At 41.1% G+C, this 16,353-nt stretch overlaps 1 protein-coding gene across 1 annotated transcript in view; it reads left to right on the top strand.

Moving 5' to 3' along the window:
• Positions 1–2,598: 2,598 nt before the first annotated feature.
• Positions 2,599–16,353, top strand: part of NRP1 (neuropilin 1) — a gene marked incomplete at its 5' end in the record, with an annotated part of 150,296 nt that continues 136,541 nt past the window's right edge. Inside the window, 1 exon segment of the mRNA XM_025208478.1 lies at positions 2,599–2,816. Coding sequence (XP_025064263.1) covers positions 2,599–2,816 — 218 coding nt within the window.

Genomic DNA, 16,353 nt, shown 5'->3' with positions numbered 1-16,353 from the left:
CGGAGCGGGCAGGGGACAGCGGAGGGTCCGGCCGGGCGGGGATCCCCTGACAAGGACTTTGGCAGCGACTTTACTTTCAGGCGACACTTGGACACGCAGCGCCGAGCGGCCCCGAGGCGCAGCCGGGCTGGAGCAGGCTAGGGACTGTTTGACAGGAAGGAGCTCGCCTCAGTTCTTCCTCTCCCAGTAAACCCTGAGCCATTCCCATGAACTAATGATCAAATATTTACTTTGGCCTGACTGGGTTTTGAATCCAAGTGATTAAAGGAAGAGGCTTACAGTGGGATACGGTTTCAATAACAGAGACCACAAGTGGCGTGGCTGGCACAGGGAGGGAGTGGACTCCCCCTTGCTCTTCCCCGCCGCGCTGGCGGAGGCTGCGGGGCTGGAGCCCTCCCGCAGCGAGCTGCCCTGTGCCAGTCTGAAACGGGGCAGCATTAGTGAGCTCCAGTGGGGTCCCGAGGTGAGGAGTGGGCAGTGCCCTTCCCTTTCAGTCTGAAGCAGCCTGTGTAGGTGGACCCTGCTGCTCCCTATTCGGGCCGGGCTTAGAGGCCAGCGTGGGAAAATCCTGGGGCTGTACCGACCGCATGGGACCGAGTGATGGGGATGTGTGGGGTGTGCTTTGGCAATAGTCTTCCTTCAGGAAGGAACAGGGAAGGCGGCGGCTGTTGCTGGAGCTAAGGAGCAGGCTCCCTGTGTATAGTCATAGACATGATGTAGTAGCCCTATCAAGGCACCAAGGCTGTTAACCTCGCCTGTGACTTTCCAGACCTACTAATGCCCTGTCCACCCTCGTCCAGTACCAGTGCCTGCTGAATTAATTCATTAACCTTATTTAGTCCAAACGGCCCAAAGACATTAGAAACTGCTCTTCTTAATCAAGTGTCAGAGAGATTTCACAGAGCCCGGGAGTCTAACAGACCACATTATCTTATTATACTGTCACTTTCCCAGAAGTCGCAGATTAAAGAGCACTGGTGGTAGTGAGTGCACCTCTACATCTCCTGAAGTGACTCTGTCAAGTGACTAGAAACAGCACTGTTTTATTTCACTCATTTAACAGATGCCAGATTCTGCCATGTTGTTTGCACAGAGCTGGAGTGGATTTAATGAGGCAGGATTGCGTTCCAAGTCTGCTACACGCTGAAAATAATGCAAGGGTCTCTTGGAACCATAGGCAAAAAGATCACTAGTGGCACATTTAGGGCAGTACCTTTTGTTCTTGGCAATGGGGGGGAAATGGTTTCCAAAGCCAAAAGGCAAACAGATAATAAGCTAGTGCCATCCTAGGAATGAGTAGGAATATGCAGTCTTTGATAGCATGGGTAGGAATATCTGGTCTTTGAAGAAAAAAAAAAACCATAGACTCCATCACTTCCTTCCCTTCTAATTTATAGCAAATGATTTCTATAATGCGTGTAGCTTTATGCATTTTTGATGCACACTTCATCTTTCATTTCCATTTGACCTGGTTTTCCTGTAATAAAATTCTGTATATTCATAAATTCATGCTGAGAGCAAGGAATGCCATTTTCCTTCCACGGGGAATCTATTAGATACAGTGTTACAATCAGTGTATACCATTATTGGGAAATAGTGATACATGGGCTTATTTATTAGTGCATACCTGCTTCTCTTCTATAGTTTATTGCCATATCTTATTGCTGAAAATGAAATATCGGTATATGGGGGAAAGACTTTTGGGCTAAAGATCCACAGTAGAAAATCCATAGTAATGAAATGTGACAATGCAAGCCTATCCTGGACAATGGAACAACCAACTTGGCAAAGCCCTTTTAGCTTTGCATTACTTTCCTCTATTTAGTCTGCTAAGAAACATTATCATATTTCATTGTTTGCAAAGGAGCAAGATGTAGAAGACTAAATTTCATACTTGCATCTGGTGACTGGTAACTTTTTCAACTGTTTAGGAATAAACCTTTTGTTGCTGTTGTTTTTGTGGGGAGAAAGCAGTTCTGCTTCATTACTTTGATCTGGTCCCCAGGCATGAACAAACTTCCTTAAAGGAGTAATACTGAATGATTTCTGCTTCACTAAATGCACTTTGTTCTCTGTTAGTCTGGATTTAAAAAGCACTGATAACTTCAAATTGCTTAGATTTATGGGCTGATAAACAAAAGAAGGGTCTGCTGTGAGCAAAGTAGGGGACTACAAGACAACCCCTGATGGTCAATGACACAGGCCAGGCTTATTATCAAATAGCTGTGCAGGGGGGCAGACAGCATCTTTTTAGACCCTTTCCACTTAAAACTTGTTGCCTAATGAGATTACACTTCTCTGAGATAATTAAATCTAAAAGAAACCCCTGTGAGCCAATGTTACCATCAATTGTGAAGATACGGTTGTCTGTATTTGTGAAGTGAGCCTTTGTTAAGGAACACTGTTTTGAAATGTGGTCTCTCTAAATTAGAACCACCATTTAGAAAGATTACGCATTACTACCACCAGTTTACAGGAACTGTGATCTACTTTAACCAGTAGAACACAGTAAAAGTTTGCTATAGAGACTGTAGAAAACACAACATTTAAAACAGCAAATAGTTGACCACTTCCAGGTTACTAGATGAAGAAGTGTGATGGTTTGGGGAGGATAAACAAAATCTGTTTGTTTTCATTGCAGATAAATGTGGTGATACTATAAAAATTGTAAATCCTGGGTACCTTACTTCTCCTGGCTATCCTCATTCCTATCATCCAAGCCAAAAATGTGAATGGCTGATTCAAGCTCCTGAACCCTACCAGAGAATTATGATCAACTTCAACCCTCACTTTGATTTGGAGGACAGAGATTGCAAGTAAGTGAGAGCCTCTGAAAAGGGCGCCATAGCACCATCTAGTGGATAAAAATATTCATAATGTCAACTTGCTGCTTATCTACTTGGGGAAAAACAGCTGACGTGTGCAAATTTGCATGGAAAATGAATTCATGAGAGATTTGAATCTAGACTAGATTAGTGGTAAAATGTTAGTGGTAAAGACATTAAAGTTAGGTGTTGTGCTTCCTGAGCCTGAAAAACCTAGTAAGATTATGTTTGATTTAATCTTATAATCCTTCTGTCTCCTTTTCCTGGATACAGAAGCCCAATATATTTTTTCCCTGTTGAAATGCTCTCCTCAGTTTGCAGCCATTCAGTAGTGGTGAAGTGGCTGTGAGTGAGTGGAAAGAGGGGACTAATGCTTTGGTTTGCATTCCTCTTTAACAGTGAACTACTAAAACTATATAAGAACCATATATCATAAAATGGTTAGTAAGAGCATTTTTTAGCTAAATGAAATCCTTCTGTAATGTTCTACTACTAAAAACTGCATTTGAATTACTTATATTTGACAGGAGAAGCCATAAATTCACGTGGCATTACAATACTACATGGAGTGTGACTAGAATGAAAGAAACACACAGCTTCTCCAATCATTCTGGGGTAGAATGGGAGATTATATCAACACAATTATTCCTCTTAATAAGATAGGACTAGCCTGAGAATTTGCTCTTATCTATTAGTAATGGGTAGTGGACAGCAGTCTGATAACTACAGTTTCTCTCCTGCCCCTCCCTCTGCTGCTGGTCTATATCAGACTACTGCCTCTGGAGAGTGGGATATTAAGAAGACTGAAGGTAGAAACAACCAATTCCTGCTTATCCATACTCAAAGTCCTGTACAAGCTGTGCTCTACCTCTGTTCTTTGGGCCAAGAAATGGACAGACAGCATATAGTCTGATCAGATGTTCAGGTCCCATTTTGTAATGGGCAGTCCCCAATTTCATGCCACTGGATTCAAGAACATGTTTTAATTATTCTTTATTTAAATTGTGCATGGCCCCCCTCAGTGATCGTGACAATCTAATGACCTCATCTACATGCCCCAAAATCCAAAAATGGATAAAAATCAGTGCCAATCAGTGAGGCTTGGCACTTCCCAGGAGCCCTCAACATCTCACTAGACTGCTGCTTAAATTCAGCTTTATAAAGGAGAGAGAAGAGATGAGACAATGGGGAAAAGAGGGTCAGTATTAGTGGAAAACTTTTTTTTCCATATATGTATTCTTGGTTCCTAATTTTAATCACAAATTGATTTAGTTATTTTATAAACATTGATTTCTTTTAGAGTGAATGTCAGTAGTGGCAGAGTATAGTAGCTCACTTTACATTTAATCAATTTTCAGTGTTGTGCATAGTCCAGTGTAGGCCAGTGTTTTATGTGCTATGGCTAGGTAATACCATAAGAGGACTCCAGGTTTGTAAAACTAAAACTAACTCTTTATTAAGACAGCTATTTACAGAGGTGATGCAACTGCAGCTAGCATTCAAACCATGTATGTAAGACTGATTTCCTGATCCACCAAACTCTTCCCTTCCGTAACCCATGTAACTTGCTTGAAATTCTAGGCAGGATGCTACAGCCAGTTCTAGTTTCCAATCAAAGTTGCATCTCTGAACATGGTTATTACCTCAGCCACCATAGCTCAGAGTTCTTTAATCTGTTGTACATGTAGAGAGGTCCACTTGCCTATGTCTTGTCGATATTATGTTTTGTTTTCCTTCTGTACGCAGGATTCCTGCTAATGCTTAGGGACATTTTTATGAGAAGAACAATTTTGTTTGCAGTTTAGGTAGAGATTAGAGAAGGAAATGTAACATTTCTGTGTTCAACTGTTCACCTTCCTTGTTTTCAAATGTTCCCATCTGAGACCACTATAAAAGGAAAACATAAAATCTAAACCACTGAAACAACAAATAATCATTGCTACATAGAGTTGTATTAAACATAAGGCCTAGTGTTGTGGGGTTCTGGAGGATTCAGTTTCCCTCTTCCATCAATCCCTGATCCATTCTTATGTTTTCTTGTTAACCCACGGTGCATTATTTCTAGCTCCAAAGAGTGCCGTTGCGTTTAACAGCTGTCTGTAACAATGGGGTGTACCAGGGTAGGCAGGATTTCTGCAGCAAGAATGGTTTAAAGCTGACATGAATATGATGATTCCACTGTTTTCTGTTATGCTTTTAAGTTCATGGTCCTTTTAGTCTATCTGCTACTTACTATATAGCTATCATTTTAGTTATACCTAAGTTTTCTTCATTTGCGTTGAGAGAATATATTTGCGCTCAAAATCTTAGGAGCATGTTAATACAAAATTATTTCAGTAACGGGGACCTATCAACAAATGATGCATTTTGAATTGTCTACTTAAGAAATCCACATTCCTTTTACCAAAATGTGGGTAAGACAGCAGACTAAATGTAAAAATAAATATTTCATAATGACTTTGTGGAATTGAAATACATTTTGATTTCTTAACATGATATTCAGTGTAAGAGTTGTATGTGTAATCCTTGGATGCTTATCTTGCTGGGGTGATCTGACCCCAGCTGACTTCCTGCCCCTTGGGCAGGGGGCTGGACCTGATGATCTTGCGAGGTCCCTTCCAGTCGTAATGTCTATGAAATCTATGTGGCAGTTCTAGCTGTTCTCTAGTGTATTAGAGCTACAACACTGGAAATTGATAAACAACTCAATGTGACATGCAAGAAGAAAATTAGAGAAGGAAAGTAAGCTTATGTGAAGGAAGAAAAGGAAACTGTTGGAAGACTGTGTATCCTATATACTCATATAGCAGACTAATGGAGATTATTAGTATCCTAAACTAAATCCTGAAGTCCTTTTGTCAATAGATTGGTTGGTTGGTTGGTTTTTTTCCCCTGAGTCATAGATGAGAAAGAATGTACTTCTAAGGTTTGGTTCCTAAGCTATAATAATTAGGACTTGTAAAACACATGGAGTTGAGCCCAGGGAAGAAAACGGATGTCAAGTTATTTTGTATCAACAGGCAAGCCAATGGATGACATGGTCTACCTTTCACATGTACTGGTGCTAACAGGAATATATATATATATTAAAGCCAATTAAATTACACAGTGAAAGGAGAATATGGGAGAAGAATTAGGCTTTGGAAACCTAAATATTAGCTATGCTGGTTAAGCTCTTAGCATTTCTGTGCTTTAAGGTTTTGGAGGTTTCATATTAAAGACCTAAATATATCTAACAATTATGGCTTATTTTAACTGATGAATATTCTACAGTTGATTTCTAATGTTCTTTAGGTATGTCGTGATATTTTTGTAAGTTTTATGTTAATACTCTCTATGACAAAGTTGTTTGGTTGGGTTTTTTTTTAAATTACAAGTGAGCAGGACTGAAATTTCTCTAGAGAACTCAATTTTTATCATTTGGGGGCATACAGACACAGTAGTAATTAATTAAATGTGCTTTCACACAAGCTAGGCAGCTCTAATGAAAAATATCCTCAAGACAGAATTACCAAACAAGCGCTCTGGAAATATAGTGCCTCAGCAGGATGTGTACAATTGTGTTTTGCAGCCTAAAAATATAAACAATCAAAGACTGATATCAAGGAACTTCTTTTAAATTCATAACAATATAGGTAGATCTTTTCCTCACAACATATATAATAATGCCTTTAATACTAATTCGAGTTACATTAATAAAAGAATAAAACCCCAAATTAGTTGTGGTTTTAAAGGAAAACTAGCTTGTGTTTGTTGATTATTTTGCATTCTTTTAGACAGACCTTGACAAAAGCCCTCTTGTGATGTGAGGATACTGTTAAAAATAAGAGGCGGGAACAGATCATATGGCTGAATATTACTTAAAATGTTCCAATATATATTGCATGTTGTAAATGCTTTTCAGCACTTATAGCAATCTGTACAGGTCTTGTGTTGCCGAAGTATCCTAGTGTGTAAATGCAGCCATCTTGAATCTTGTAAAACTTTATATCTAGATAATAAACAAGAATGTCACTGATGCAGTACTTTGAATTTATGGAACTTTTCCGGTTTCCCAGCAATGCAAGCTATCAGCATGATAATTTATAATGGTTTGTGACAAATGCTGCTGAGCAAGGAGGTGTGTGGTTACATTCAGATCAGATGTCATTATCTAGGGAGCAATAAAAATTTCACAGACACTAGGTTAAAAACATTAAGCGAATGAATGTAAAGCTTCAGAAGTAAAGGGCTTGCAGAAGGTGCAGGTTTGGGTAGAGAAAGCCCAACAGTGGTTTCTTTACTGACAAATAATTGACTCTATTGCCAGAATTAACTGTGTTGTTTTACAAGACTTACATGGATACATCATTGTAGTACAGTTATTTGATTGTGCATTTGTCAGAAACACAGAGAGTAATGATGTCCACGTTTGACAGTTACTGGGCAAGTGTGTTTTTGTCATCTCAGTTCAAATGAAAAATTTCATCATATTGGAAACGGCCAAATTGTAGAAAGAGGGTCCTGTTAATTATTCTTTACTTTGTGTTTACCAGGGATTAGTTTAGTGTTAAATAGAAGTGGTTGTGAGTTATGAGAGATTTGGCAAAATATGTACATTTATTTTTATAACTCAGTGAAGCCCCTCAAAATGCTTGAACTGGAAAAGTAATGTGCATATCAAGGCATTGGATAAAATCCTGACCCTTACTAAAGTGTCCACTGACTTTAATAGGGCAAGGCTTTCCTGTACCCACTACATTTCTAAATAATGTCTCTGTATAATGAACCTCAGTTGGTAAATAAGTGTCAGCCCTTACAGTAATCTGTAGGCCTGTGCTGTGTATACCATTGTCAGCACTATCAGTTTCTGAAAAACTTAAGTTTTCATTTCATTATCATTGAAATGCAAGCCCTCTGGTTTTCTATCCTTTGCTCCAGTGCTAAGTTGGTGTAAGCCCCAGTAGGTTGAGCAAAACTGACTTTATGTAAAGGATATTTGGATGGCATGCAATTGCTGTAACTGCTCCAAAGCCATATGCACCCTGGAGGACAAAACAAGGGGACACTGTTGGGACATACCAGCAGTCTTTGGCAGTTAGAAGGATCCCTGGGTCTGCTGAGGATGGGAGAAATTACAGCTGCTTTCAGGCTGTATAAAATTGTGCCCAGGCATTGGCCTGTTCTCCTGCAAGGACTGGGGGGGAACACAAAGGCCATCCTTCAGCCTTTACATGTAAGTTATGCTATACACTCACCAAGGCAGCACAGGATGGAAGCACAGCTAAACAGGGCCTGCTGTTGCTCTCACTGAAGCCAGTGAGAGGTTTTTCCATTGAGTTATATAGAATTTGATTTATTATTCTTTATGATTGTGATGAAAATCAGAACCTGAACCCTATAATAAGGCTATCTTACAGACATTTCAGTCATTTTTGACAATGTATGTCAAACAAGGCTCCCCATGTTCCTCCCTGAACTGGTGTTGAACTTAATGACTTACTGATTTGGACGGGGTCAATGCACAGTAACGTAATTTGGGGGGAGGGGGTGAGTGAGGCAGTAGCCCCTGGCACGAATTATACAGGGGCACCAGAATGCCCCCCACTAGGAGTCTTTGCCACAGCAGGAGTAGCCCTGTGCTGCGTAGCCACAGGAAACGGGCAAGCAGAGTCTTGTACCCAGCAGTGTATGTAGGAGGCAGGGTGAATGAGATGACACCCTCACCCCACTAGGAAGTCCTTTCCCTGTGCCTAATAGCATACCGGGGGGTAAGTGGGAACACACAGGGTACCACAGGGCTGCTACAACTGGAACTGACACTACTACAGTAGCAGCAGCTGCCTTCACTGTGCAAAGAACCTAGATAGGTAAGACTTTTCTACCCCTTCCCTCACTCTCACCCTGGTTTCCAGTTGTCAGCATGTTCCACACCCTGATCTTCCCCCATCCCTTGCACTGGTCCAGCCCTAGTGGGTGCTAAAGGAGCTCATTATGCCTCTCTTGATACAACCTAACAAATTATGAGCTAAGTAAAGAAAAACTAAATTCAGCACCAGTTGCCAGTGGAGGAGGACCTATATTTTCATCCTGATGTACTCAGGACCACTGGACCTTCAAGCAGGGATAAGGAAACAACAGATTTAGGAACTCCTGCTGCTACTTTTGATATCAATGAGTATTTTAAGAGAGGCAATTAGCTGTATGAATCTGAATTCAGACAGAAGGCAGGGCAGAGTGACATCTTGTAGACTTAATTCATATAAACTGCTTATAGACGTGAAAAAAGAAGACAAAGGGTATGTGTCTACATGTTGCTGTATGGCAATGTAGCAACACACTACATCACCGTATAGCACACTATGGCAATGTAGTAGTCATGTGTGTCTACATGTGATCATCAGCTACGTAGCTGTAGAAGCATGCTCCCTGGGTATAGCACACTGCTACAGTGTCATAGTGGTGAAATCTACACGTGCACTGCATATACCGCCCATACTGCATCGTGCTTTAGTACTTTCAAAAGAAAGTCCTGAAGCACGGCAGCATTGCAATGTCACTGTATGGCAACACGTAGACCTGCCCAGTGCTTTACTTTAAGCTCAGTATGCTCCGGTGCCAACCGCAGCACATGCCCACAAGCATTGCATTATTTTGACCCAGCTCACCCAACATCTATACAGATTGGGCACTTCAGTGAGGCTTTTTGGTGCTTGATCGATACAGATCTGGGGAACTGGGTCAAATTAACGTGCTTCCTCTTCCAGTAAAGCGCTGTTTTTTGTTTTGTTTTGTTTTGTTTTGATGTGGGGGGGTCATGTTTGTCAGCAGCCTCAGAGAAGCTACAGCCTACAAGTACACACAAGCTTACTACAGCCTGTTAGTCCGCAAAGAAATAAGTTGCACTGGTAGCTTTCTCTTAAGTGACCAATCAATTTAAAAGAAATAACTGGCTACTTAGATTACTGATGTAGGGGTCTCTCTCAACCTCTGGCCTGTGGACCAGATAGGGCCCATGGCACCATCTCATCTGGACAGCAGGGCCCCACGCGTCTGGGAATTTGGCAGTGGGAGTGGTGGCACTGCTCCCCTGCTGCCAAATCTCTGGTTCCATGGGGAGTCCTGGGCCCCACACACTGGATCCAGCACCTGATCCCAGAGTTCAGGTTCAGGGCAGGGACAATGCTGGTCCCCAGGACCCAATTCCAGGGCATGGGGGAGGGCGGGGCAGTGCAAGGCCCTAGGGACTAATCTGGCCCTCAGATGCCCCAGTCCAGCCCACAGACAGGCTCTGGGGCACTCATTTGGCCTGTGGGGCCAAAAGGTTGAGCACCGCTGGTTTAGAGCATGCCTATACCTGTTATGTGAAGGAGCTTAACCAGCCTACTGTGGGGAAAATCATCTTTGGAGAGGACACTAAACGCAACTGAGAAGGGAGCTGGTATTCTCCATTTTTCCCTTTAATATTTGTTATTAGTTTAAGCATTCTTCATCATAATAAATTATTTTTAAAAAGTATGCTTCCTTGTTTTATAGGATTCCATTTGTACCTGCAGCCAAGTAACAGGCAGAAGTTTCTAAAGATAGTCCTCTGCAATTTTAAAACAATTTAGAAACTAAATAAGAGTTAAAGGAAGTTGGAAATTATTTTGTGTTTCTGATTATATGAGGTAATAGCCAGGCCCATTTTTTGCCCAACCAATCAGTTAACTGTTGTGAATTGTCTCTATTGTCACACTACTTAAAAGTATATTTTCTGCAAAGTATAGTTGTTTGGTTTTGTGTTTCTTTAAACAATGTTATTAGTGAAATCTGGACAAACTGTTGCTGTGCCTGTGTTTTCCTCAGACCTGAAGAAGAATGCACTGCATTCAAAAGCTCATCCAAGTCTATCCCTACTGTGCAATTAGTCCAATAAGAGATACTACCCACAAAAATCCTTGCTTCTTGCATGGTAATCCAGTGTCCTTTCACTATCTGATCAGACCATAAGAAAGAGTCTCCTTTTATATATTATTTATTGCAATGAGTTTGGGACAGAGCTCATTTTTTCACTAGAGAAATGAACAGTATTTAGCACAGTGGTGCTTGAAGCCTTGATTAAGGCCTCCCTATGCTACTGCAGTACCCATGATACAAATAATATTGATATATGCAGGTGCTTATATTAATGCATTGTGTATAATTAAGCAAGCTGTGGGAGACGTGCATGTGGAAGTGCTATATTATCAAGCAATAAAATTGGTAGAAGGGTATAAGATGGAATCCTTAGGGCCTGATTCTGCAGCCTTTCTACATGCACAGATCTAACTGAAATCAATGAGATGTTGGGATCAGTTATAAAAAGGCAGAGCACAAGGTCAAGGTCTTTTGTAAACCAGAACAGGTAGTACTTGGAGTCACGTGATGTAATCTGTGTTCTTTTGACTCCACACTGTCCCTTCAATGTTGATGTATTTAAAACAAGGCCCCGAGTGCTAATGGAAAATAATATGCTAAATTATAACTTGCTGTAAGCTATAACATTATAACTGTTCATAGTTATGATATCCAGACCTTTATATGCTTTGGTTATACGTAAATCAAACTGAATTATTTTCTTTCATAGTGTTCATAAAGAATTACCTACGGATAGCTGATACACATGGATATATCTCTCTGTATATAAACATATAGATTACATATACAAAATATTTTTAGAAACATCTATATGCACATATATGGGGGTATATGTATTCATAAATTTATGTATATAATATAAATATATTAGCTTCAGCAGAAATTCCAAAAGTAAATCTAATTAAAGCACTAATACCCATCTTAAGACTGATAATTAGGTATAAAAAGAACAAGAGACAGGATTAGTGTTCAGATCATGTTCCAAGTGCCTTTTAATTGTGTGTTTGTAATCAATCCTGATTGCAAGAGGCAATGGTTTGGCGGAATAAAGAACAAAAAAGAGCTTATCCCTACTATTTTCCTGTTAGTTGACTTGGACATAATACTTTAGGTTGTGATCCAATGTCACAATGCTAAGGAAGGTAACTTTGTCAGCTATAGATACAATTATAGAATACACACTTTCACACAACTCTTCATTTTAAAGTTAAAAATTTATATTTTTTAGAACTTTCATAGATTCATAGATGTTAGGGTCGGAAGGGACCTCAATAGATCATCGAGTCCGACCCCCAACTAGTTCAATCAAGTGAGTTATTTTCATTTGGGATCTTATAACATGTTTTCAAGTGGACCATAGAAAAGACTTTGTTCTTTTGGCCTCCATCCACCACTGACTTCTGAAATTGGGTCTGCATTCATTTTAGGCTTTTATTTTTATTGACCTTGGTGCTCATCTCACTGAGCCACAGTTCTCTATCACAAACCCACACAGCTTGGTATAATGATTATTCCTTTATCTCAAGTCACCAAATAATTTTTCAAGCAGGGTGACAGATTTCCTTCATGTACCATGGGAGACAAGCACCTGGTCATTTGTAAATAGAGTTTTAATGAATTTTCTCAATGAGGTTTGAGAGAAGTTTAATAAGTCACCTGACAGTTTTTTAGGAGTACAGGTCATTTGCTTCTCTGCAATATCTTCCAAAAAATGAGACTAACAATTCCAAGACTTAAACTTTCAGTAAGGAAATTAATTTTGTGCACAATATCACTGTTTAAAAAATACCCCAGAAAGACTAATTTTGAATCATTTCTGATATATAATGCATATGAAGCTCTGAGTTAGAAAGCTGATGTCATGACACGTATGAGATTTCTAAAAATGAATTTAAACTGAAAGGGATTGTACACCTTTGGATTCAATGTACATATTAATAGGCAATTTTAGATGGCTTTTCACTTAAAAATGAAACAGACAGAAAATAAATAAATTATTTTCTTCACTAACACAGTTTACTTATATCCCTTTTAAAGTAGGAGACTCAGATTCAGGATAAAATGGAAGTTTCTTCAAAAAGAAACTGGATAAATGACAGAAATGTAGTGACTAAACTTTGTAAAATGATGACAGTGCTTCAATGATAGCGAGCCTTATGCCCCTCTTAAGTTAAATGATGTGTTTGTAGTTCAATATACTATTACATTAAAAGCATCTGTCTTATAAAGTGAATGCCTGAATACGGGGAGGAAGTCACTTTTAAAAAGAAGGAGGTAGACTTCGCATAGTCTATCTTTGGTAAATTTGATGAGAGCAATTATGACGTTAGAAATGCAAAACTCTTAGCTTGTAGGAACTGAATATTACAAATTATTATTCAGAGGAAAAAGCAATCCCCATGATGTAAAGCTGATAGCAGGATTTATGGCTTCCCAAACTTTTGAAAAGCTGAGCCTCAACGCCATGAAAAAGTAATCCTCCATTAAAGCCATCCTTTTTTGCCACTACAGTGTTATTAAAGGCCCACATATTTACTTTGTTTTTTTCATCTTCCCTGACCGGCTCCCATCCCCATCATGCTTCCTCCAGCCCAAGTGTCATGGTGCGGGGTCCTGCAGGAGGGCCGTGATCTCCTGAAGGCCCCCTTCCTGTGCCAAGTTGGCCCAAGGGCACCCTCAAATTCTCGCCCGCCACATCTTTGATGACACCATATCTTTGGGAGGCTGCCTTTTACGCCCTCTTGGTCACTTCTTGCTGGACACTCGGACCCCGTGGTTTCCCAGACCCCTCGTGGGTCCCGCTCTGCAATGGGTGTTTCAGGGGCACCCTAGCCTTATGGGCTATGCATGGCTCCAACCACCCCTTTACCACGCCCCAAGCCTCATAGCTGGAATAGACGTTGTTCCGTCTAGGTCTACACCCTCTCTGGCACTTGGGCTCTCCATGGCCGTGTCTCTCTCCGCGCCGTCTCTCTGGCGCTTCTCCACAATGCTGCCCACTTCTCTAGGGCTTCTCAAGAGCAGCCTCCTTCTCCTGCGGCTCTTCACTGCCCCTTCTCTCTGAGGCTTCTCGCCAATGCCGCTGCCCTCCTTCTCTGGGGCTTCCCCACAATAACGCTGCCCTCCTTCTCTGGGGCTTCCCCACAATAACGCTGCCCTCCTTCTCTGGGGCTTCTCACCAATGCTGCCCTCTCTGGGGCTGGGGTCAGTGCACCCTGAATACTGCGCCCTCACTGGCACTGGGGCCCCCACACTGCTGTGGGTCCCCTATGAGGCCTCCTCCAACCACTAGTAGCCTAACCCAAACCACCGGTATTAAACAGTAAACAAAACACAAGCCCTTCGGCTATAACTTAAACGGAAGCTGCCCGGCCATAACAACATTCCAGCCTACCGGGAAATACTCCATCCCTCCGCCATGTCAGACGCTGCTCCTTCAGTTAAGCTTCCCCTCTCTTCCCTGAGGGAGCTCCTTCCCCCTTGGTAGTCTGGCCTCAGCCCCTGGGCTTTATATGGGAGCCAGGCCCTGCCCCTTCTGGTCAGCTGACCTCCGCTGGTTGCCCTGGCAACCCGCAGCTGGGCTCATCCCTCACTGCTAGGGCTCCTTCCCTAGCAGTTTTTTCCTTTTTAGGAGCAGTGCACCTAAGTGCTCTGCGACACCAAGCCTTTACAGATATCTTGTGGAATATTTTGTGGAGTCTTCCTCATATGACTTAAAGATCTGTGAAACAATTACTCTTTCCTCACTAGGCTACCTTGAGCTTTGGGGAACACTTTCTGAACCAAATTCTGCTTGTCTTACGCATAGAAGTAGACCCACTAAAGTCAATTAAAACAATAGAACTACTTGGATAATGTTAGCAGGTCTTCTTTTCATGATATAGGGCATAAATTTATGGTGCTATACAAATGAATAATAATTTATAACAATGCATTTCAGATACTTGCAAGACAATTTACAATATACTAAAAATCACTTTCACATGTTTATGTGATTAAAAACTCAAATCTAGTTTAACATATTAGTTCATAAATCACCATAAACATTATATCTCTTATTCTCTGTAGTTTTAACAGTAAGGGTTCCAGGACAAATTGCTATATGTGTTGATAAGATTTAGGCTAGGGACAGACATTGAACATAAATCGGTTTAAGTGATCAGAAACTGGTTTAAACCTGTAAAAGAACAGATATTCATTGCACATAAAACAGTTTCAAAATAGCTGAAACTGGTTTGAGATAAACCTGGTTGAATGTAGTATCAGACTTAACTGATTTGGGTCAAACCGGTTTATGTAATGTCTATCCCAGACCCCTTGCTGTTTTAAATTAAATTAGACTCCCCCAGCATCCCGGCATGCTCTCTGGGCTGCATGAGGCTCTCTGCTCCACAGCAGGACTGCCCCCTTCCCTCTGCTCCCTGGCTGCAGCTCCAGCAGTCTCTGCCTGGCTTCTGTTCCCCCCACCCCCTCCCCACTGTCTGCTAAGCACGCATTCCCCCAGCCCTCACAGACACCTCTCTGTATTAGCTAGCAGACCACACACTGGCAGCTACCTCTGAGCTGTGGCACACAGGATAAAAGCAGATCAGCAGGTAGCTTGTAATGTCCCTCTGTTGTTTTCTTAATGGGTTGATAAATACTGAGTTAGGGGTGATAAACATTCCCTGCCGGGCTGCTCAGCCTCCCTAATCACAGCGTACAGCTGGGACCTGGCCATGCCCCCCTCCCCAGCTCAGCTTAGTTTAGCTCAGCTCTGTAGAAGGGAAGGGAAGGCTGCTCTAGCACCCCCCAACTTCTAGTCTAAGCCACTGCAGGTATGTGCCTGCATACCTGGGATGTCTGGTTACAAACTGGTTCAGCCTAGCCAGGTTAGACTAACCTTCAAAGATTGAATCAATTCAGGCTCAGACTTTTTGAATGTCTGTCCCTAGCCTTAGCATTAACTTCATTGTGGAATCCTGTCATTAAGCCACTCGGCTTCTACAGACTTATTCCCCGGTATGTTCATCTATAGCGAGAGAACCAGATCAGCAATTTAGAAAAGCTTTACCTTGATCACTGTATAGAAATATAGGCTACAGTTCTTATTTCCATAGCAAATACTCTACTTCGTGAGATGCAAAATGAGAGGCTTACATCCCTCATTCGGAAAGCTATGCTTAGCAGAAACCCTAGGCTGTTGCTCCATTTGAGTAGCTTTAGTTAGGTCTAGAAAAATCTGCAAAGATATTTCTTAAAAGCATTTTTTTTTGTTTCATAGCCATCTCCATAATCTGTTTTAGAGACAGGGGCACAAAATGGATTAACATGATACATGATAGATACATGTTCTGATTGCTGAGATGTGTTTTTTGACATTCCCACAAAACCTCTGGGATTTTGTGTTACAATTCTAAAAACTTTATCTATTTGTATATTCATATCTGGGCTCAAATCCAAAACTTCTTTACATACATTTACAGCATACAGTTTAGACTCTCCTTCCATTCCAGATGGCAGCTAACTGCAATAGATGTATATTTTTTCTCAATGTATATTCTAACACTACATTTCAAAAGTGTAATTTTACGTGGTGTTTGGAATACTAAATGCATTATATATGCATATGTATATTTCATACAGTGTCACAAGTATTTTATATAAATAT

This window comes from Alligator sinensis, unplaced genomic scaffold (genome assembly GCF_000455745.1).
Source record: "Alligator sinensis unplaced genomic scaffold, ASM45574v1 scaffold309_2, whole genome shotgun sequence".
NCBI lineage: Eukaryota > Metazoa > Chordata > Crocodylia > Alligatoridae > Alligator > Alligator sinensis.
Note: the sequence above shows the minus strand (reverse complement) of the source record. Positions and strands in the feature narration are given on the sequence as shown.